General features: G+C 41.0%; 1 protein-coding gene and 1 pseudogene across 45 annotated transcripts in view; one reads left to right on the forward strand and one right to left on the reverse strand.

The window, feature by feature from the left end:
- The window catches only part of ZC3H11A (zinc finger CCCH-type containing 11A), a 61,677-nt gene extending 38,826 nt beyond the window's left edge, over positions 1-22,851 (forward strand). For 39 of the 45 annotated variants that reach the window (XM_023187065.1, XM_023187068.1, XM_023187067.2 and 36 more), the window contains 10 exons: positions 462-572; positions 3,213-3,275; positions 7,343-7,441; positions 10,568-10,636; positions 15,757-16,260; positions 17,213-17,289; positions 18,455-18,770; positions 19,257-19,423; positions 19,790-19,857; positions 20,861-22,851. In XM_023187065.1, coding sequence (XP_023042833.1) covers positions 462-572; positions 3,213-3,275; positions 7,343-7,441; positions 10,568-10,636; positions 15,757-16,260; positions 17,213-17,289; positions 18,455-18,770; positions 19,257-19,423; positions 19,790-19,857; positions 20,861-21,119 — 1,733 coding nt within the window. In that variant the 3' untranslated portion in view covers positions 21,120-22,851. The remainder of the gene's footprint in view (positions 1-461; positions 573-3,212; positions 3,276-7,342; positions 7,442-10,567; positions 10,637-15,756; positions 16,261-17,212; positions 17,290-18,454; positions 18,771-19,256; positions 19,424-19,789; positions 19,858-20,860) is intronic. The other 6 variants (XM_023187078.2, XM_031935780.1, XM_031935779.1 and 3 more) reach the window with 2 other exon arrangements.
- On the reverse strand, positions 5,026-5,313 carry LOC116418837 (annotated as a pseudogene).
- Positions 22,852-23,651: the final 800 nt, after the last annotated feature.

The following is a 23,651-nucleotide window of genomic DNA, read 5'->3' on the forward strand; positions in this document are numbered from 1 at the left end:
ACTGCCCCAAGCTTCCAACCCTAAAATTTATAGTTTGTAGTGTAGTATATATAGAGAGAAATGGTTATAAGAACCTTGTTTTAAGGCTTGCTTTATAGGAACCTTGGAGTTGTGTTTTCAGATGATTAAATTTAAATAGAATAGGTTGGATTGATACACCTGATGGCTAGTATACCTCTGAGGTTACTTTTAGAATAATATTAGCCTTATTGGTAAATAAAAGTAGTTTGGGTGCCTAAGTCACTCAAAATAATTTTATATTTTGTTTTCACATCTTCCCCAAGGCTCCCCTCACCACTACCCTGTTTGACTGTAGGCAAACAGATACAGAAAGGCTGATTGGTTTACAGTCATAATATCAGTCTGTATTGGACTTAACTAGTTACAAAAACAAATCTTTTGACTTGCAGTAGCATTATTTTCCATAAATTATTTGCTGTTCTTTGATTTGCCTTATTCAGAGGGTTCTTCAGGAGTTTCCAGTCTTTTACTCCACCCTGAGCCCGTTCCAGGTCCTGAAAAAGAAAATGTCAGGACTGTGGTGAGGACAGTAACTCTCTCCACCAAACAAGGTAAGGTATAGTAGGTCTTAGAGTTGTTAAGCCTCTACTTTTATATAATTGGGAGTGCAAAATCCTTGAGTATCTTTTACCTTTGATGAATTTTCAGGAATTTGTTAGTATATTGACGAGATATAAAGATGAAAAGTTGGTACATTCAACTCTAATATTTAAAAGGTTACGGCTGGGCGCGGTGGCTCATGCCTGTAATTCTAGCACTTTGGGAGGCCGAGGCGGGCAGATCACAAGGTCAGGAGATCGAGACCATCCTGGAGAACACAGTGAAGCCCCGTCTCTACTAAAAATACAAAAAAATTAGCCGGGCGTGGTGGCGGACGCCTGTAGTCCCAGCTTCTAGGAAGGCCGAGGCAGGAGAATGGCGTGAACCCAGGAGGCGGCGGAGCTTGCAGTGAGCGGAGATTGTGCCACTGCACTCCAGCCTCGGTGACAGAGCGAGACTCCATCTCAAAAAAAAAAAAATCAAAAAATTAAAAGGTTGCAATTCTTCAACCTTCAAGCAGCCCTCACATTTATTTTTCCATTTACTGTTGATACCCACTCAATACATTTATTGGCTTCCCATGTGACTAAAGAACTATAGGCCGGGCGCGGTGGCTCAAGCCTGTAATCCCAGCACTTTGGGAGGCCGAGACGGGCGGATCACGAGGGCAGGAGATCGAGGCCATCCTGGCTAACATGGTGAAACCCCGTCTCTACTAAAAAATACAAAAAACTAGCCGAGCGAGGTGGCGGGCACCTGTAGTCTCAGCTACTCCGGAGGCTGAGGCAGGAGAATGGCGTAAACCCGGGAGGCGGAGGTTGCAGTGAGCTGAGATCCGGCCACTGCACTCCAGCCCGGGCAACAGAGCAAGACTCCGTCTCAAAAAAAAAAAAGAACTATAATAAAGTTTTTTATTTTTTTGAGACAGAGTTTCACTCCTGTTGCCTAGGCTGGAGTGCAATGGCACAATCTTGGCTCACCGCAACCTCCATCTTCTGGGTTCAAGCGATTTTCCTGCCTCAGCCTCCCGAGTAGTTGGGATTATTGGCATGCGCCACCATGCCCGGCTGATTTTTGTGTATTTTTAGTCGACATGGGATTTCTCCATGTTGGTCTGGCTGGTCTCAAACTCCCGACCTCAGGTGATCTGTCCACCTTGGCCTCCCAAAGTGCTGGGATCACAGGTGTGAGCCACTGTGCCCGGCCATTAATTTTTTTTTTTTTTTTTAATGGAGTCTTGCTCTGTCGCCCAGGCTGGAGAGCAGTGGTGCGATCTCCACTCATTGCAACCTCCGCCTCCCGGGTTCAAGTGATTCTCCTGCCTCATCCTTCCCAGCAGCTGGGATTATAGGCACCCGCCACCACACCCGGCTAATTTTTGTATTTTTGGTGGAAATGGGGTTTCAACATGTTGGCCACACTGGTCTTGAACTGCTGACCTCAAATGATCTGCCCGCCTCGGCCTCCGAAATTGCTGGGATTATAGGTTTTAGCCACCACACCCAGCCTGTAATAAAGTATTTTCATTTAATAATTTTAAGTCTAATAAGGGATTATAGATACATTTAAATGTTTGTGCAATTCAAACAACAAAGAATTAGAAGAGAGCTCACTTCTTCCTGAGGTGATCAAAGAAAGTTATATTGGAGAGTTAACATTGGAGTAGAGTACAGTTTCATTTAACATATCAAAGTGCATAAGCGAAAGTATAGTTTCAGCTTTATAACCAATTGGTTAAGAATACAATCTGTCTTATACTCGACTGCTATTACTAATTAGTACTATGCTAGGCCAGGAGCAGTGGCCTATACATGTATAATCCCAGTACTTTGGGAGGCCAAGGTAGGCGGATTGCTTGAGGCCAGGAGTTCAAGACCAGCCTGGCCAACATGGTGAAACCCCATCTCTACTAAAAATACAAAAATTAGACTGGGTGTGGTGGCTCACGCCTGTAATCCCAGCACTTTGGGAGGCCGAGGTGGACGGATCACAAGGTCGGAAATTCGAGACCAGCCTGACCAACATGGTGAAACCCTGTCTCTACTAAAAATACAAAATTTAGCCAGGCGTGGTGGTGCACGCCTGTAATCCCAGCTACTCAGGAGGCTGAGGCAGGAGAATCGCTTGAACCTGGGAAGTAGAGATTGCAGTGAGCTGAGATCGGGCCACTGCACTCTAGCCTGGGCGACAGAGTGAGACTCTGTCTCAAAAAACAAACAAAAAAAAAAAAACAAAAAAAAAAAGCCAGGCATGGTAGTGTGTGCTGTAGTCCCAGCTACTCGGGAGACTGAGACAGGAGAATTGCTTGAACCCAGGAGGTGGATGTTGCAGTGAGCCAAGGTGGCACCACTGCACTCCAGCCTGAGTGACAGAGCGAGACTCTATTATTATTATCAAAAATAATAATTAGTACTGTGCTGTTGCTTCTGTTTGGGCTGTATGTTTGGCTGTTTGTTATTAATAGGTTCTGGGGTTTTGTTTTTTTTTTTTTTTTTTCAATGTAGTGGGCTTCCTTGAGACTGAGACCTGATTTTCAAGAGACTTTCTGGGTGGGTTCATGCTAATATCAGAACATACTTTGTACCCATTAGTAGTTACTGAATACAGAAAAATTGACTAAGTATAGAGAAATTCTGCTTTTGCCATTTCAGGAGAAGAACCCTTGGTTAGATTGAGTCTTACTGAGAGACTGGGGAAACGAAAATTTTCAGCAGGTAAAGTTTTGTGCATATCTTTTCTTTTCTGCTTGTTTGTGCGTTAACATGATAGCTTCTCCAAACTCTCTTTAAACAGATCACATCATTATTATTGGTGCCCCTGTATTGGCTGAAAGCACTTATAAATTCCTCATGTTTTCATGAGTGCTTTGTACCTTTTATTGAAGTTACAGAGATTTGAAGTGTTGCAATTGAATTAGATTATGACCATGACCAGCATTTTGGAAGGAACTAGATTTTTAAAATGGTAAAGAACACCTCTATTTCTCTGGACATATTTAAATGTGAGTGTTTTAGAGGTGAAAAAAATCATTGGTTAATATAATGTGTGTCTCTTAGAATATAGGAATCCCTAAGAAGAAAGAAGAAAATATGTATATATGAAATTTGAGTCCTTGAGTCTGTTGGTGCTTGCTTATTTATTTATTTAGAGACAGAGTCTTGTTATGTTACCCAGGCTGGAGTGCAGTGGTGCAATCTCATCTCACTGCAACCACCATCTCCTGGGCTCAAGTGATCCTCCCGCCAGCCTCCCAAGTAACTGAGACCATAGGCATACACCACTATACCTGGCTAATTTTTGTAATTTTTGTAGCGATGGGGTTTCACCATGTTGCCCAGGCTGGTATCCAACTCCTGGGCTCAAGTGATCTCCGGCCTTGGCCTCCCAAAGTACTGTGATTACAGGCATGAGTTACCATGCTTGGCTGCTATTTTATTTTTGGGGGGAGGTACTTTACCATATTAGTAAATTGTTATATAACTACCCTAATGTGTCTGACTCCAAAAAATTATTATTATTGTTTGAAACGAGAGTCTTGCTCTGTTGCCCACTCTGGCGTGCACTGGCACAATCTCAGCTCACTGCAACCTCCACCTCCTGGGTTCAAGTGATTCTCCTGCCTCAGCCTCCTGAGTAGCTGGGATTACAGGCACTACCCCCGGCTAATTTTTGTAGTTTTAGTAGAGATGGGGTTGCCGCCATGTTGGCCAGGCTGGTCTCGATGAACTCCTGCCCTCAGGTGATCCACCCACGTCCGCCTCCCAAAGTGCTGGGATTATAGGTGTGAGCCACTGTGCCTGGCTTTCAAAAAATTATTTTGAGAATTTTTTCTGACTTCAGAATTTTCTTCATACTGTTTTAAATGTCCTAAAAAGGAAACCTTACCTCCATTTTGTGTTTTCTTTGATGCAATTCTCACTACCCTATCTACCCTATCTTCAGAATTGTTCTGAACTTAGTAACATTTCAAAGTTTCAGACAGTGAGAAATGGGAATGTATTGTTGAATGAGTTATGCGCTTTACGCTCTAAGTAATAAAAACTTTCAGTGATGAGATAATGCCCATGAATGAAATTAATGTTTGCTGTGGCTTTGCTGTATATCAACGAGCATTATGTAAATTCTCATCGAATCCTCGGCAACCATGAGTAAACCATGCGCAATGTTTGGCACTTGATATCAGTAAATATTTTCTGCACTGAGCTCAAACTCAGGAAGGGTTAAATAACTTGCCTAAGGTTATAGTCAAATGAATACTTTACACGTTATACAGTCATTTACAAAAAGAGCTTAGAAGAGACAGAAATGAGGCAGTCTTTAGAAATCTCTTGTAGCTGTAAATCGAGAAACAATACCAGTTCTAGGTTTTAAAGAGCAGTATTTTACTTTTATTTATTTACAATATCACAAGTCCACTTTTACTGACTTTTCATTGGTTTAAACCCTTGTGGTGTACAGCATCACTCAGATTCTGTGTCCAATAGCGTTAGCAGGAAGATTACTTTGGAATTTGGCATGAACCACACCACTGTTTCCATAGGCCTGAGTTACCTTTCCCCAGATTACTTTGGTTTTGTTTGGTTTGCCACCAGGAGTCACTGTGTTGTTCTTTGCTTTGTATACGTAAGCACATCTCTTGCCCAAATAGAATTCTGTTTCTTCTGGGACATAAACACCTTCAATTTTAAGAAAAACTATGTGCTCCCTTTTTTTCCGGAGACCTGTGCCCTTGGACCACAGCCTTCCAGACATACTCCCTTTAAGAAGTCCTGTTCCCAGCAGGCCTCCACAGGATCCAAGATGGTGGGGAGCGCTAAGAGCAGTATTTTAATGTCTCAGCATGTATTTAGAGTACAAACCAAACCAGGGTTCCAAATTAATAAGACTTTCAGTTTGGATAAAGCTGATCTAGAAATTTTAGGTAGAAAAAAATGATACTAAGCCAGGTATGGTGGTGCATGCCTGTAGTCCCAGCTACTTAGGCAGCTGAGGTCAGAGGATCCCTTGAGCCCAGGTCTTTGAGTCAAGCCTGGGCAACATAGCAAGACCCTGTCTCTAAAAATAATAATTAAAAGTTTTTAAAATATAGAAATGAGCTGTTTTAACATCAGCATACATATAAACTTTGTGATTGTTTTCTATTTAAATTATAAATGAGGGGAGAAAGACAATCTTACTCTGTGTAGGGTCTTTTGAAGTTTTTAATGGTACCTTGCAAACAATGTAACTTCAGTCAAGCAATCTAAAAAACCGTTTTTAAAAACTGGTGACTTTTAAGCAACTTGTATTGAACAGTGTAATAAAACTAAAAGGCTGAACGTGGTAGCTTATGCCTGTAATCCCAGCACTTTGAGAGGCCAAGGCGGGTGGATCACAAGGTCAGGAGTTCAAGACCCGCCTGACCAACATGGTGAAACTACTGAAAATACAAACATCTCTACTACAAAAAGTTCTCTACTGAAAATACAAAAAATCAACTGGGCATGGTGGCGTGCGCCTGTAATCCCAGCTACTCGGGAGGCTGAGGCAGGAGAATCGCTTGAACCTGGGAGGCGGAGGTGGCAGTGAGCTGAGATTGCGCCACTGTCCTCCAGCCTGGGCGAAAGAATGAGACTCCGTCTCAAAAAAATAGCAACTAGAATTAGGAAACTTGATTTAGGTCTTGGCTGTATCACTAACTAGTTGATTACTTGGGTAAGATACAGAATATTTCAGAACCTTAGATTTCTTTTCTAGAATTGGAGAAAAAGGGGTTATGTGGCTCTCAAAAGTCTTCATACTAAAAAGCTTTTATAATTCTTAACCTGTCTTCCTCATCCTGGATGCATTTACTTAATTCAGCAGCTGACCAGTTAAGATTTTTGGCTTAGTGCTGTAATCCTAGCATTTGGAGGCTGAAGTGGGCAGATCACCTGAGTTCAGGAGTTGAAGACCAGCCTGGGCAACATAGCAAACCCTTGTCTCTACTAAAAGTACAAAAATTAACCAGGCATGGCTTGTGCCTGTAGTCCAGCTAATTGGGAGGCTGAGTTGGGAGGCTCACCTGAGCCCAGGAGGTGGAGGTTTCAGTGAGCTGAGATTGCACCACTGCACTCCAGCCTGGGTGAGAGAGTGAGATCCTGTCTCAAAAAAAAAAACAGATTCTTTGTACATGAAGATTTTTCACATTTCTAATTCCGAACTTTAATCTCAACCAGGGTTTATGACCTTTCCTTTGTAAGTTTAGTCAGTTAATTTATGTGGTAAATGTTTGTGCATTCTAATTTTTTGCTCTTTTCCTTGTCTCTTTTTTTTTTTTTTTCTTGAGAATGAGGCCTTGCTGTATCGCCCAGGCTGGAGTGTAGTATTACGATCATAGCTCACTGTAGCCTTTCTACCTCCTGGGCTCAAGTGATCCTCCTGCTTCAGCCTCCTAAGTAGCTGGGACCACAGGTGTGTGCCACCATGCCCGACTATTTTTTATTTTAATTTTTTTAGAGACAAGGTCTTGCTCTGTTGCCCAGGCTGGTGTCGAACTCCTGGCCTTAAGTGGTCCTCCTGCCTTGACCTCCCAAAGTGCTGGGATTACAGGCCTGAGCCACTGCACCTCGCCTTCCTACCTCTTCTTTCTAGGACACTTTTATGTTTCTAACATTGAGCTCTAAGGAGGCCGATGAACAAACATGCCATATGTATGCAGAACACTTAACAGAATTATGCTGTGTTGTCTGTTTTTGTTTGTATTTCTTGACCTTGCTGAAGATTGACTTGAAATCTTAAACTAAGTTCTCCCTCTTTATAGGCAGTGACAGTGATCCTCCATTAAAGCGTAGCCTGGCACAGAGGCTAGGGAAGAAAGTTGAAGTTCCAGAAACTAACATTGACAAAACACCAAAGAAAGGTACCTGTGTTCTTATATACTTTGTGTGTGTATGTAATTGTGACACTTGTTTCTTGTAATGCTAACAGCTGTGGTTTGTCATTCTTTTGTTCAGGTAAATAGGTTATCTTGTATTTGTTATATTATTCACTCAACAAACATTTAATCCTTACTCTGCTAGATTCTGGGTAGACACCATTGAAAAAAACACTGTTGGCCGGGCGCGGTGGCTCAAGCCTGTAATCCCAGCACTTTGGGAGGCCGAGACGGGCGGATCACAAGGTCAGGAGATCGAGACCATCCTGGCTAACACAGTGAAACCCCGTCTCTACTAAAAAATACAAAAAACTAGCCGGGTGAGGTGGCGGGCACCTGTAGTCCCAGCTACTCGGGAGGCTGAGGCAGGAGAATGGTGTGAACCTGGGAGGCGGAGCTTGCAGTGAGCTGAGATCCGGCCACTGCACTCCAGCCTGGGCGACAGAGCGAGACTCCGTCTCAAAAAAAAAAAAAAAAGGAAGAAAAGAAAAAAACACTGTCACACTCCTCAGGAGCTTATAGGATAAATAGCAGGTAGGAATACTTAGAAATGCGATAAATTTTGTAACAGAGAAAAGTACACAGTGTTATGGTAACATGTAGGAGAGGCATCTATTATTATCATCTGTTAGGGGAAGGTTCACAGAAGAAGTTATATTAAAGTTTGGGCCTAAGGCATGAGTTAGAAATTAGCCAGATGAAGTTCGAGAGCCAGGGGCTGTGTCTCAGGCAGAGAGAATAACTCCTGCAAAGGCAGAGCTAAGAGTGGTATGCTCAAGGAACTGCATATGGCTGAAACATAGAAGTGGACTGAAGAGCGTGGTGACTGGATCATAATGTAGTCTTTAAGCCATGTTAGAAAGTTTGGACTTATTCTAAGATATTAACAACCCATTGAAAGGTCATAAACAGGCTGGGCATAGTAGGTCATGCCTGTAATCCCAGTACTTTGGGAGATCGAGGTGGGTGGATCACTAAGTCAGGAGTTCAAGACCAGCCTGGCCAAGATGGTGAAACCGTGTCTGTACTAAAAACTACAAAAATGAGCTGGACGCAGTGGCAGGCACCTGTAATCCCAGCTACTCGGAGGCAAGAGAATCGCTTGAACCTGGGTGGCGAGGTTGTAGTGAGCCGAGATCGCACCACTGCACTCCAGCCTGGGTGACCGAGTGAGACTCCATCTCAAAAAAAAAAAGGTTATAAACAAGGATCAAAGGTTCAAATGTGCATTTTAAAACCATTACCTTGCCTGCAATATGGAGACAGATTAGAAGGGGGCAAACATACTGGCCTGGAGATGAGTTGGCAGGCTGTTAAAATAATCTGGATAGGATGAGGTCGTGGCATAGGTTTGGTATTTTGGAAGTTTATTTGAGGCATGTGGACTAAATCAAGAGATGGCTGGGTGTTAGATTTTTTTGTTTTGTTTTGTTTGTTTAAAGACAAGATTTCGCTGTGTTGCCCAGGCTGAATTCAAATTTCTGGCCTCAAGCCATCCTCCTCCTTCAGCCTCCCAAGTAGCTGGGAATATAGGAATGCACTATTGCGCCCCTCAGGGAATTAGAATTCTTTCTGGTTGAAGGAGAACAAAAAGCCAAGGTTGGATTTATGTTTTTTCCCCTTTTATGACTTGCAGTGAAACACTGACATTAAATTATTAAAGAATAGGTGTTTTTTTTCTTCTCATTGTGTTTGGTTTTAACTTTCTTTGAAATAAGAAGCTTCCTTTAATTTTTCCCCTTGCCCAAGGGGCTTTGATGAGTAGATGTTCCTGTTTGGAGGTTTTCTTGCATTCTCAGAGCAAGCTAAAGTTGCTTTCTTTGCCACATTCCTTTCCTCCTTGTCTATCGATCATATTGAAGATTTTCATAACTAAGGAGCATATTTTAAATTTACTTGGAGGAAAAATTCTTTCAATGACAATAAGGTTTTAGAAGGCTCTACAATAACAAAATTATTTTCTTTAATTCAGTAGTTTTTGCTTTTCAGATATAAAGTAAGTTTTTCTTTGTTTCTTTTGGTATTTTTGATTTTTGAGACAGTCTCACTCTCTCACCCAGACTGGCATGCAGTAGTACGATCTCAGCTCACCCTAACCTCTGCCTCCTGGGTTCAAACGATTCTCCTGTCTCAGCCTCCAGAGTAGCTGAGATTACAGGAATGTGCCACCATACCTGGCTAATTTGTGTATGTTTAGTAGAGATGGGGTTTCACCAAGTTGGCCAGGCTGGTCTTGAACTCCTGACCTCAGGTGATCTGCCTGCCTTAGCCTCCCAAAGTGTTTGATTATAGGCGTGAGCCACCATGCCTGGCATGTTTTAAGCTTTCCAGAGTACTCTAGGGAATCTATGATTGACATAAATCTGTTCTGTGGAGAAGAAAAAAATTTTTTTTTTTTTTAAATACAGAGTCCCTCTCTGTGGCCCAGGCTGGAGTACAGTGGCGCGATCTTGGCTCACTGCAACCTCTGCCTCCCGGGTTCAAGTGATTCTCCTGCCTCAGCCTCCCTAGTAGCTAGAATTACAAGCACATGCCACCATGTTCGACTAATTTTTGTATTTTTAGTAGAGACGTGGTTTTACCATGTTGGCTAGGCTGGTCTCAAACTCCTGACCTCAGGTTATCCACCCGCCTCGGCCTCCCAAAGTGCTAGGATTACAGATGTGTGCCAATATGCCCAACAAACTTGTATTTAACCTGTAAAAAGTTTCTGTTTAACTTTTGATTTTTTAAAATCTTTATTTTTATTTTTTTATTTTTTTGAGACAGAGTCTCTTGTCACCCAGGTTGGAGTGCAGTGGCATGATCTCAGCTCACTGCAACCTCCACCTCTCAGGTTCAAGTGATTCTTCTGCCTCAGCCTCCTGAGTAGCTGGAATTGCAGGCACCCGCCACTATGCCTGGCTAATTTTTTTTTTTTTTTTGGTAGAGACGGGGTTTCACCATATTGGCCAGGCTGGCCTTGAACCCCTGACCTCAAGTGATCAGCCTGCCTCAGCCTCCCAAAGTTCTGATATTACAGGTGTGTGCCACCATGCCCAGCAAACCTATATTTAAGCTGTAAAAAGTTTCTATTCAACTTTTGATTTTTGAAAACCTTTCTTTTCACAGCTCAAGTTTCCAAGTCTCTTAAGGAGCGATTAGGCATGTCAGCTGGTCCAAATAATGAGGATGCAACAGGTAAGTAAATCGTTAAGACCAGATTCTGATAATTTTTTTCTTTGCTGTAAGAGCCTTTGCTTTTTTTCAGATTTACCTGTTGCTCGTTAAGGGCTTTGGATTTTTGTTTTTTTGTAGTTCTGTTTGTTTTTTAAGTAATTGATCAAGTCAGCTCAAACTCAACTGGGATCAATTCCTTTTTTGTGCTTAGAGATGGTAAAATGATTGTTCATCATAGCATTAATAGTAGGAACTTACTTATTTAATTTATTTATTTTTGAGACAGACTTTTGCTCTTGTTGCCCAGGCTGGCGTGCAATGGCGAGGTCTCAGCTCACTGCAACCTCCACCTCCTGTGTTCAAGTGATTCTCCTACCTCAGCCTCCCCAGTAGCTAGGAGTACAGGTGTGTGCCACCACGCCTCGTAATATTTGTATTTTTAGTAGAGATGGGATTTCACTATGTTGGTCAGGCTGGTCTCAAACTCCTGACCTCAGGTATCCACCTGCCTCAGCCTCCCAAAGTCCTGGGATTACAGGCATGAGCCACCGCACCTGGCTAAATAGTAGGAAATTAGAAACAACTTAAATATACAACAAAAAGGGTTTAGATAAAATTATGATAGTTATGTGCTAGAATAATTGCTGTCGCGAAAAGTCAAATGCTGAACAACAATGATACGGAAAAATCAAATTGCATTAGTGAAGAAAGATAACAAAAGAGCACATACCACTTTTGACCTGATTTAGGGCAACATAAGAATCTTTTTTTTTTTTAAGTTTATTTTCCTCTTATAGAAACTTATTCTCTAGGGAAACATGCATATATTATGAGATTATTCTAATTTTGTAAAGATATAAACATACGCCTTTAAAAAAATCTTCAAAAATACACCAGAATATAAATAAAATTTGGTGTTATCTGGGTATTGAGGTTTTCTGTATATTCTTCCTGTAATTTTTAAATTTTTTAAAGTATGAAATATAACTACATAAGTATATATATGTACAATTTAAGGAATAATAAAATGAACATCCATGTATTCAACCTTCCATCTTTTTTTTTAATACCTTGCTGGGTTCAGTTTGAGGCTTTTAAAAATTTTATATTTTTACATCTCTATTTATGAATGGTGTTAGCCACCTTAGGTTACTTTTTATCCCCTATCCTTATCTGATTTGGATGTTAAAGTTATATTAGCATCATAACAAGGAAGTCCGATGTTGGACATTCTTATTCTATTGTACGCAACCTGAATTATTCAGAGATTTCTAGGGTTTTATCTCTCCCTAGTATGCTGCAGGTTCACTGTTATGGATCAAACATGGATCATTTTTGTTCATTCTGCTAAATCAGTATTTATGATAAATACATAAATACTGATTCAGTGGGCCCTTTGAATCTAAAGATTGGTCTTCTTTAGCTCTAGAAAACATTAATTTCTTTTGAGTATGACTGCTGCACATTTCTTTTTGTTTTCTTGCGAAATTTGTATTAGATAGATGTTGGAACTTTGGGACATATGCCTGCATGTCTCTTTATACTTTTTGTTTTTTTGTTTTTGGCTAACCTTCTTGTTCAACTTTGTTTTTTAGATAAGGAATTGACAGTTTTTTTCTGTAAAAGGTCAGATATAAATAACTTTGCAGTCCACAGTGTTGCAGCTACCCCATAGAGTGAAAGCAGCCATATGCATATGTATGCAATATGTAAATGAATGACTGCTGGTGTGTTCCAGCAAAATTTCATTTACAAAATTAGGTGGTTGCCATATGGGCTATATGTAGTTTGCCTATTCCTTTTTAGATGACTGATTTGGGGCCAGCCTTATCTTTTTTGATTATCCAGTCCTTCACATGAATTTATTTTGGCACTTGAAAAATTTTATTTTTTAATAACTTTCTTTGTTCTCTTATTTTTTTTTCTTTTTTTTCAGCCTGGGATTTCTAATTTTTTTTTTTTTGAGATGGAGTTTCGCTCTTGGTTCCTAGGCTAGAGTGCAATGGTGCGATCTCGGCTCACCGCAACTTCTGCCTCCCAGGTTCAAGTGATTCTCCTGCCTCAGCCTTCCGAGTAGCTGGTGTTAACAGGCATGCGCTGCCACGCCTGGCTAATTTTGTATTAGTAAAGACGGGGCCTCTTCATGTTAGTCAGGCTGGTCTCGAACTCCCAACCTCAGGTGATCTGTCCACTTTGGCCTCCCAAAGTGCCAGGATTACAGGCGTAAGCCAGTGTGCCCACCATTTTTTTTTTTTTTTTTTTTTTTTGAGACAGAGTCTCAGTCTGTTTTCCAGATTGGAGTACAGCGTGATCTCAGCTCACTGCAACTTCTGCCTCCCAGGTTAAAGTGATTCTCCTGTGTCAGCCTCCCAAGTAACTGGGATTACAGGCACGCATAATCGTGCCTGGCTAACTTTTGTATTTATAGTAGAGACAGGGTTTCACCATGTTGGCTAGGCTAGTCTCCAACTCCTGACTTCAAGTGATCCGCTCGCCTCAGCCTCCCAAAGCGCTGGGATTACAAGTGTGAGTCACTGTGCCTGGCCTGCTCTGGGATTTCTAATACAAGTCTTTATTTTTATTTTTAAAAGTTTGTGTATTATTTTGGCTTCCTAACCACTTCTTTTTGTTTATTTTGGTTTATCTTACATATTATTTTTCTATAGTTGTAAGTACCTGGCTTGGGTTTCCTTTGATTTTAAAGACCCTTTCCCCAAGTCGTCCTCTTTCCTGACTGGGAGACTTCATTTACGTCTGGCTAAGTGGAGAGGGTATACTAACTGGCAGCTTGTGTGGACTGAAGATGGGAAGTCTGGGGGCTCATACAGTTGCCACAGTAAGACTTTATTTTCTGATGGAAACAACTTTTTTCCTTTTTTGGAGTTGCTGTTTACTTTTATCCCTCCTCCCTCCCCTTTTTCTGCTTGGTATTGTGAAAGCCTGGGATTTTCATGCTCTGCTTCTCTCCAGCCCCAACATCTTCATAATGTGCTCTTCATGGGCAAACTTGCCTCTTTTTAGGGAGCAGTTCTCAGGAGGAGGTCTTGACTGGCCGATCTGTTGTATAGGTGGTCCTTAAATTCTACCCTAATGGTTATGTCAGATCCCACTGTTGCTTTTAATACTAGTTAACCCAAGTTTGGCAGTTTCCTTTGGCTCTATTGGGAGGAGCAGAACTCACGCCTATGGTTTTAACTATTCTTTTTCCATTTTTCTGTAAATTCAGACATCTGCTTTCTGTTTTAGAAATTCTTCAAGATGTATGCTCTGCCAGTGACATCCTTATTTCTCATTGCTGGTGTGGATTTATTTTTAATGTTTTGTCATTTCAATGAAATTTTGGTAGGGGAGGGAAACGGGCTGCATGTCACCATTCATATTGTACTTTCTTGGAGTGGTAATTGTGAAATGTTTGCTACCTTGGATTGAAAGAATTTGCCATTTTTTATTAAAGAACTTGAAGATACAGGCAATTACAGTGTACTGAGTGTTCAGTGCTGTGATCAGAAAAACTAAATTGGAGGGTATCAGGTTTTAAGCAGAATTCAGTTGAAACTAACCAGGCCCAGCGTGGTGGCTCACGCCTGTAATCCCAGCACTTTGGGAGGCCATGCAGGCAAATCTCTTGAGGCCAGGAGTTTGAGACCAGCCTGGCCAACATGGCAAAACCCTGTCTCTACAAAAAATACAAAAATTAGCCAGGCATGGTGGTGGGTGCCTTTAGGTCCAGCTACTTGGGAAGCTGAGGCAGAGAATCACTTGAACCCAGGAGGTGGAGGTTGTGGCGAGTCAAGACGACACCACTGCGCTCTCCAGCCTGGGCAACAGAGCAAAACTCTGTCTCAAAAAAAAAAAAAAAAAAAAAAACCAGGTAGCAAGAGAAATGAGATCAGCAGGGAATACTCCAAGTAGAGGGAATAGCATACTCAAGCGTTCAGAAAGTGAGACAGAACACAGTATATTTAAGATTTCAGACTGGGTATGGTGGCTCACACCTGTAATCCCAGCACTTTGGTTGGCTGAGGCAGAAGGATTGCCTGGAGTTTGGAGACCAGCCTGGGCCACATAGGAAGACCTCATCTCTACCAAAAAAAAAAAAAAAAGATTTTGGAAGGATTTTTTTTTTAGGTGTGGGGGTGGGAGTTCATTAAAAGCTATTATTCAGTGATTACATGTGTATGATCTCCAAATTATTTATTTCATAGCACTATCTCTTTTCATTATTTATTTTCTTAGCCCTTCGGTAATGAGAATGGTTCTATCTGTGAAGTGTGACATTTGCTCTTCAGTTTAGACAGATATAGAATGATTAATGTATCATTGAAAATAGCTCTTCAGTGGCATGCCAATTTCTGGGCCTTTTGCATTTTTCTTCTGTCTCGTCACTTGTTTTACCTTCTTTTTATCCTTTATCATTTAATATCACTTCCTTGTAGACAAGGGTAGGTGTTCCTGCTGTGTCCTTTTATAGCATTATACTTCCCTTATCAAAGCAGTTATCATTACCATACTCTGCTATAGCTTGTTTAATTATTTATCTATTAGACTGTAAATTACATGTGGACAGAGATTTTATTTTGCTTACCATTGTATTTCTAGCCCAGTGTTCATTACATGTTTATAGCCATAAGTTAATGAATAATTTATTGCTATTTTTGTTAAGGTTTATAATGACAAATTTATCCAACTAGTAAATGGCTTTCAGTTTCTGAAGAATAAGCTTCTGAATACAAATGCAAATCGATTTTTGCCTCCAAAGAGTTTTCCTTGAGGACCACTGCCTGAAACTTGTAGTAATCTAAAATTGAAATAGAAACAATTAGCCGGGCTTGGTGGCGGGTACCTGTAGTCCCAGCTACTTGGGAGGCTGAGGCAGGAGAATCACTTGAACCCTGGGAGGCAGAGGTTGCAGTGAGCCGAGATTATTACCACTACACTCCAGCCTTGCTCCAGGGTAAAAGAGCAAGACTGTCTCAAAAAAAAAAAAAGAAAAGAAATAAATGTTACCCTTTTGATCCTTTTAATTGACTGCTTAAATGATAGCTCTCTATTGGACTGTCTTGATCCAAGAAGAGAGAGATCATAAGTCAATAAGAGGTGAACTTCAAGTATAATGACATGTTTTTCTCCTATGAAAACAGAGAAAGTTAATAAAGTTGGTGAGATCCATGTAAAGACATTAGAAGAAATTCTTCTTGAAAGAGCCAGTCAGAAACGTGGAGAATTGCAAACTAAACTCAAGACAGAAGGACCTTCAAAAACTGATGATTCTACTTCAGGGGCAAGAAGCTCCTCCACTATCCGTATCAAAACCTTCTCTGAGGTCCTGGCTGAAAAAAAACATCGGCAGCAGGAAGCAGAGAGACAAAAAAGCAAAAAGGATGCAACTTACATCAAGCTAAAGACTGATAGTGAAATTAAAAAAACGGTAGTTTTGCCACCCATTGTTGCCAGCAAAGGACAATCAGAGGAGCCTGCAGGTAAAACAAAGTCTATGCAGGAGGTGCACATCAAGACACTAGAAGAAATTAAACTGGAGAAGGCACTGAGGGTGCAGCAGAGCTCTGAGAGCAGCACCAGCTCCCCGTCTCAACACGAGGCCACTCCAGGGGCAAGGCGGCTGCTGCGAATCACCAAAAGAACAGGTAACAAGAGAACTTGGTCTCTAGTACCACGTCCCCACATAATATTCTAGAGGGGGTGTTCCATGGGATCTTCGTAGGAGTTCTTTGACAACCTTTCTTTACTCAGATAACGTTGAAAACACCGAATTAAATGAAGTTTTTCAGTAGTGCTATGTAGACCTTTGCTTTTGTTTTATTTTATTTTTGAGACAGTCTCACTCTGTCACCCAGGCTGGAGTGCAGTGGCGTGATCTTGGCTCACTCCAGCCTCCACCTCCTGGGTTCAGGTGATTCTCTTGCCTCAGCCTCCCGAGTAGCTGGAGCTACAGGCATGTGCCACCACATCCGGCTAATTTTTGTATGTTTAATAAAGATGGGTTTTCACCATGTTGGCCAGGCTGGTCTCAAACTCCTCACCTCAAGTGTGATCTGCTCACTTCAGTCTCCCAAAGTGCTGGGATTACAGATGTGACCTACCATGCCCGGCCAACCTTTGCTATTTTAATGTGTATTTTGAGACTTCAGGAGCACAAATGGACTTTAACTGTAATTTTATTTGTCCTGTCTTACTACTTTCATTAAATAAAGTTTCGTTTAACATATCTATCATGAAGTTGCAGCTTAAATAAAGTAACTAATGATATCTTTTTTTTTTTTTTTTTTTGAGACGGAGTCTTGCTGTGTCTCCTGGGCTGGAGTGCAGTGGCCAGATCTCAGCTCACTGCAAGCTCCGCCTCCCGGGTTCACGCCATTCTCCTGCCTCAGCCTCCGGAGTAGCTGGGACTATAGGCGCCCGCCACCTCGCCCGGCTAGTTTTTTGTATTTTTAGTAGAGACGGGGTTTCACCGTGTTAGCCAGGATGGTCTCGATCTCCTGACCTCATGATCCGCCCGTCTCGGCCTCCCAAAGTGCTGGGATTACAGGCTTGAGCCACCGCGCCCGGCCACTAATGATATCTTTAATGTGAATACAGGGATGAAAGAAGAGAAGAACCTTCAGGAAGGAAATGAAGTTGATTCTCAGAGCAGTATTAGAACAGAAGCTAAAGAGGTAAATTTAAGATTATTGTATGGTTTTGTTCATGGCAAACAAAGGCTAGATAATTGGTAGTTTTACCTTACAGTAAATTTCTAAATAATTCACTCATATATCAGGTAAACAATCTTTCTTTTTACTTATAATTTCTTATGAGAATTTCCTATAATTCTGTGTATATCAGTATTTGCTGCCGTTTTAAAGTTTTTTGTTTAATTGGCCATCAATATTTTTTTAAACTGAGTTTTTTCTAATGCTATGCATCATACAAAAGTTGGAAATTTAATTTTTTTAAAAAATGAACAAGCCCTAAAAATATACAGCTCAGATGTAGCCATCATTATCTTTTCCATGGATTTCTTCGAGATTTTTCAGTCTTGCTCTGTTGCCCAGGCTGGAGTGCAGTGGCATTATCTCGGTTCACTGCAACCTTTGCCACCTGGGTTCAAGCGATTCTTGTGCCTCTGCCTCCCATATAGCTGGGATCAAGGGCATGCACCGCCATGCCTGGCTAATTTTTGTATTTTTAGTAGAGACAGGGTTTTGCCTTGTTGTCCAGAGTGGTCTCGAACTTCTGGCTTCAAGTGACCCGCCTGCCTTGGCCTCCCAAAGTGCTGGGATTACATGTATGAGCCACCACACTTGGCCTTCTTCGACCTTTTTGTTTATATATGCATGCATGTGAATTTGTTTAATGTTAAACCCATGTTTAGAACATAATTGAGAACTCTACAGTGTATCATTTTACAGCCTGCTTTAACTTTATCATGTTAATAATTCTTCAAGAAGTTTGTTTTTACTGACCACATGATTCTCCATTATACAAATATAGTCTTTTTCTGGACATTCAGATTGTGTTTTACACAATCATAAATAAAATAATATCTTTGTACATAAATCTTTGTGCAAGTATTTGATTATTTAGGAATTATTAGTATTTGACTTAGAGTCATGGTTGTCCAGCCTGCAGAATCTGGGTTTTTTATTATTGCACACATGTCTAATTCTAATCTTTCATCTCTAACAGGGTATTGTCTATTTGACATCAAATAAAGAGCTTTTCTCTCAGATTCTGGATCATGTGAGACTCTGCTTAATTTAGATGTTAGCCTGGTACTTAACATCATAGAGGTTATTAGAGGTATCAGATTTTAATTCTGTCATTTAAATTTATCCACAGGCTTCAGGTGAGACCACAGGAGTTGACATCACTAAAATTCAAGTCAAGAGATGTGAGACCATGAGAGAGAAGCACACGCAGAAACAGCAGGAGAGGGAAAAATCAGTCTTGACACCTCTTCGGGGAGATGTGGCCTCTTGCAATACCCAAGTGGCAGAGAAACCAGTGCTCACTGCTGTACCAGGAATCACACGGCACCTGACCAAACGGCTTCCCACAAAGTCATCCCAGAAGGTGGAGGTAGAAACCTCAGGGATTGGAGACTCAGTATTGAATGTGAAATGTGCAGCACAGACCTTGGAAAAAAGGGGTAAAGGCAAGTATTTCGATACTATGTATTGTTTCAGGTTGTCAAAATTACCAGATTCAACCCAGTTGTTGCCAGGAAGTTACTGGCAACAACTGGGTTGAATTTCATTTGCCTTATATCCACAGGTAGACAGTAATATTTCTGATATTTTTATACAAAGGCAAAACGAGATGAGTTCTTTTCTCAGAATTTAAAATTGCTATTTAAAAAGCTTTGTGTAAAACTTTCTGTGGTGCATCTTTCCTCTGGTATTGAATAAAAAAGAATAGAGGAATGGTAACAAATTTAAGTGGTATTATATCTACATGGTGACCACCTGTGGTGACCACCATGGTGACCACAAATTGTGTTTGGATCATTTTCAGTCTCTTTTTAAATAAATTATTTGTGATATTTCTAGTACTGAAGGAGTTTTGATATTTTATTCTGAGTTATTCTCCATTTAAAGGAGTTTATTCTCGCTGTTTATCAGATATTTTCTGCCCCTTGTAGCTAAACCCAAAGTGAATGTGAAGCCATCTGTGGTTAAAGTTGTGTCATCCCCCAAATTGGCCCCAAAACGTAAGGCAGTGGAGATGCACCCTGCTGTCATTGCCGCTGTGAAGCCACTCAGCTCCAGCAGTGTCCTACAGGAACCCCCAGCCAAAAAAGCAGCTGTGGTAAGATGTATATTCACTTCGTGGTGCTTTATTCTGTGTGGTGGGAAAGCGGGAAAGACTGTCTACTAGCACTCTTATCTATATCTTGTGTATATCGCTTCCTGGCATTTCCGTAATTTGGGTTATTACTGTATTTTATACTCACAGTTTGACATTTGTGAAGTAGCAGGACAGGATTTTTTAAAAGCTAAGTTTTAGGTGGCAAGATATTTTGCTTATTTATATACTCAACCTTTAGATTATCGATTCTTGGATTCACAGGCTTCAAGAATCGTAGCCACAATTCTAAGAAGGCAGCAAAAGAAAATGAATATGCTCAAATTAAAAAGCCAACTCTCACTGAATTACATGACTCTTCTTTTGCAGGCTGTTGTCCCGCTTGTCTCTGAGGACAAATCAGTCACTGTGCCTGAAGCAGAAAATCCTAGAGACAGGTAATGCTTTGTAATTCTTTCTAAACAAACTCCAGGCCCCTGTTACTGTAGGCTCTCTAGAGAATAACACTGATAAATAACTTTAGCAACATCCAAATAAATCTGCTGCACTTCAAATTAAATGCAAGAAAATATGAAAATTTAGGGTTGCTGTTCTCCTTTGGTGCCATTGTTTACATTTTGCTATATTACCTAAAAGATGTTTTTTTGTTTGAGACAGGGTCTCACTGTGTCACCCAGACTGGAGTACAGTGGCACAGTCTCTGCTCACTGCAACCTCCACTTCCTGGGTTCAAACAGTTCTCCTGCCTCAGCCTCCCAAGTAGCTGGGATTACAGGTGCCTGCCACAAGGACCAGCTAATTTTTGTATTTTTAGTAGTGACAAGTGACAGGGTTTTGCCACATTATCTTCAGTGGTCTCAGACTCCTGACCTCAAGTGAGCCACCTTCCTTGGCCTCCCAAAGTGCTGGGATTACAGGTGTGAGCCACCATGCCCAGCCTCTGAAAGATGTCTTTAACACCTACTTTGAGTTATAGAAATGCTTGGTGCTGGCCAGGCAAGGCGGCTCATGCCTGTAATCCCAGCACTTTGGGAGACTGAGGCTGGAGGACCACTTGAGCTCAGGAGTTCAAGACCAGCCCGGACAACGTAATGAGGTCTTGTCTCTAATAAAAATCAAAGAAATTATCCAGGCATGGTGACACATACCTGTAGACCCGGGTACTTGGGAGGTGGAGGCAGAATGATTGCTTGAGCCAAGAAGGTCGAGGCTGGAGTGAGCCACGATTGTACCACTACACTCCAGCCTGGGTGACAGAGGGAGACTCTGTCCCCCCCCCCCCCAAAAAAAGATGCTTGATCCCAAATCAGTAAAAGAATTGTTTCTTTTTGTATGTTCTTCGAAACAAATTTTTGCTCACTCTTTGTGTCCATGAGACTAGGTGATTCAGCAAACTATTGAAAAAAGGGCAGTTTTCTAATAATCTTTTTTTTCTTACAGTCTTGTGCTGCCTCCAACCCAGTCCTCTTCAGATTCCTCACCCCCAGAGGTGTCTGGCCCTTCCTCATCCCAAATGAGCATGAAAACTCGCCGACTCAGCTCTGCCTCAACAGGAAAGCCCCCACTCTCTGTGGAGGATGATTTTGAGAAACTAATATGGGAGATTTCAGGAGGCAAATTGGAAGCTGAGATTGACCTGGATCCTGGGAAAGATGAAGATGACCTTCTGCTTGAGCTATCAGAAATGATTGATAGCTGAAGGTGGTAGTGAGGACACTTAAAAAAAAAAAATCGCCAAAAAGCTGGACTTAGTTTCATCTATTGTAACATTTACCTGAGATGATCATTTCTTTAGTCTAGAATTTGCCCCAAATCAGAAGTATACCTCTGAATTATCTGTATGTGTCCTGGATTCCTTGGGGTCAGATTTTTAAAGTTACTTTATAACCATTTTGTCCATTTGATGCCATTGTTTATCATCTTTTGAGAAAAAAGTTCTGTCATACCCTTCTCTCCACAAAAAAGAGACTGAGAGGGAGGTCAAGTGAAAGGGTGCAAGCGAACTTAGTGACTCCTTGAGGTGTTTGTCAGTTTTGGCTTTTTTCTCCTTTGTTGTGTTCTTTATGTATTGTCTTGATGTACTTAATATTACCTGAGTTTGAAATGGATGAAGACAGCTGCTACCATTAAGGACCAAATTTTGTGCTACCACTAAACAAAAATACCCACTCAGTCTGTGTTAAAATGTATGTCTTTTTAAAGGTATTTAGAGATTCAGCTAAGCTTTAAAGAGGGCTGAGCAGCTCAGGAAGCCTGTAATGTGGGCATAACTCTTTGGACCTGATTTTGATGCTTCTGCTGCTCCGTTAGCCTCTGAAGAGCAATATCTAATTTATTATTACTGTAATTTTTTAAAAGGCTTTAAAGTGCCTCAGGGGGTCCCCTGAAACTAATTTTGTATTTCTGGGATTCCCTGGATTCATTATATGAGATGGTGACATGATTAGAGGAAATTCTTTTGTAGTATGAAAATTGTCCCTTTTCTTCTTCAGTACTTGCCTCCTTACTGGCATTGAATTATCACAGGGACAAAATCTGGTAAATTTTTTATTTCTAACTCTCCCAACAAACCCCTGTTGCCCAGTATTTATTTGGTGGCCTTCACCCACTTGAGGGAAAAAATGAGCTTATTCAAGCTGCCAATGTTTATCTATGGGCTGTAGCAGTACGTGGAATTATACTGTGCCAGGGATATTGAGATGCTCTGGGGGTGTATTGTATACCTGCCAGTTTTCTTCATTTCTGAATTGAGTTTTCTTTTCTTGATGTTGGTTTCCTTCATACCACCTCAAGGTTTAGATTTGTGAAGGAATAAGCATGATGGGAATAATAGTCTTGAAAGGAGATACATTGTATATAATCAGGAGGAGGAGGAGGAAGGAAGGACTTACCCATTTTGATATTTTGCTGTAGGTGGCCAGTTTTGTTTCTCATAGGGAAATCTGACCCACCTGTCATGTTGGCTCCTAAGGAACTGCTGTTGTAAGCGGCTCATCAAGAGTTGAACTTCATGTAGCCTTGTTGGGAATATGGAAAAGGAAGAAAGCCACAGGACTGCCCATTCAGTCTTGGGAAGATTTGGATGATTCTGCACAAGCAAAAATGACTTGAAATTTATGTATAGACACACCTCTACCAATCCATCTTCAGCTGACTGAATGTTGTATGATAGCCCTTCTCCAAAGCAGGGGTAGAATGTTCAGGTTGCACCACAAATTTTCTACTTACTTCGTTTTTGGAATCAGCTTACAGATTCCAGGTCCCTTTTGTATATATTCTTTATTCTTTTGCTTTTTTAAAAAGTAATTTTGTTTCATATTTAAAGCACTTGTATTAGTCAATGTTTCGTGTTCTGCATTATTTGAACCATTTGCCCTTACAGAAAGAGAAATACTTGTTTGTGTTTTAAATAAAACCGATGTAGGAAAGTCTTGATGTTGTGAGCTAAGTAATCTTACATCATCATGTCAGCCTAGGATCCACCTTGACAAGCAACCCCAATCAGAATGCTATTGGCCTTTCTACGTAAGTGCCCAAATTTCAGTTATTATTTGGCTTAGAAATCTTTCACCTGGATATATTGCCAAATTAACAAGTGTGCTCAGTTTTAGCTGCATGTGCTTTAGGTAAGAATTTATATTATTATAATGTGAAGATTTTTTTTCTGACACAGATACTTACTCCTTAGTGTTGTTGTTTTTTTTTTTTTTTTTTTTTTTTTTTTTTTTTTTTTTTTTTTTTTTTGTTTTTTTTTTTTTTTTTTTTTTTTTTTTTTTTTTTTTTTTTTTTTTTTGTTGAGACGGAGTCTTGCTCTGTTGCCCAGGCTGGAGTGCAGTGGCCGGATCTCAGCTCACTGCAAGCTCCGCCTCCCGGGTTTACGCCATTCTCCTGCCTCAGCCTCCCAAGTAGCTGGGACTACAGGCGCCTGCCACCTCGCCCAGCTAGTTTTTTGTATTTTTAGTAGAGACGGGGTTTCACCGTGATAGCCAGGATGGTCTTGATCTCCTGACCTCGTGATCCACCCGTCTCGGCCTCCCAAAGTGCTGGGATTACAGGCTTGAGCCACCGCGCCCGGCCTACTCCTTAGTGTTGTAACTCAAGCAATGCCGTTAAGTTTTTAAAAGGAGGGAGGGTTTAAAAGTGATCTTAGGGAGTCTCTCTGGGCCTACTCTGGCTCAAGAGGCTGATAAAAAATAAATGAATAAACGTGATCTTTAGAGTCAACGATATA

This window comes from Piliocolobus tephrosceles, chromosome 1, assembly GCF_002776525.5.
Source record: "Piliocolobus tephrosceles isolate RC106 chromosome 1, ASM277652v3, whole genome shotgun sequence".
In the NCBI taxonomy this organism is placed as follows: domain Eukaryota; kingdom Metazoa; phylum Chordata; class Mammalia; order Primates; family Cercopithecidae; genus Piliocolobus; species Piliocolobus tephrosceles.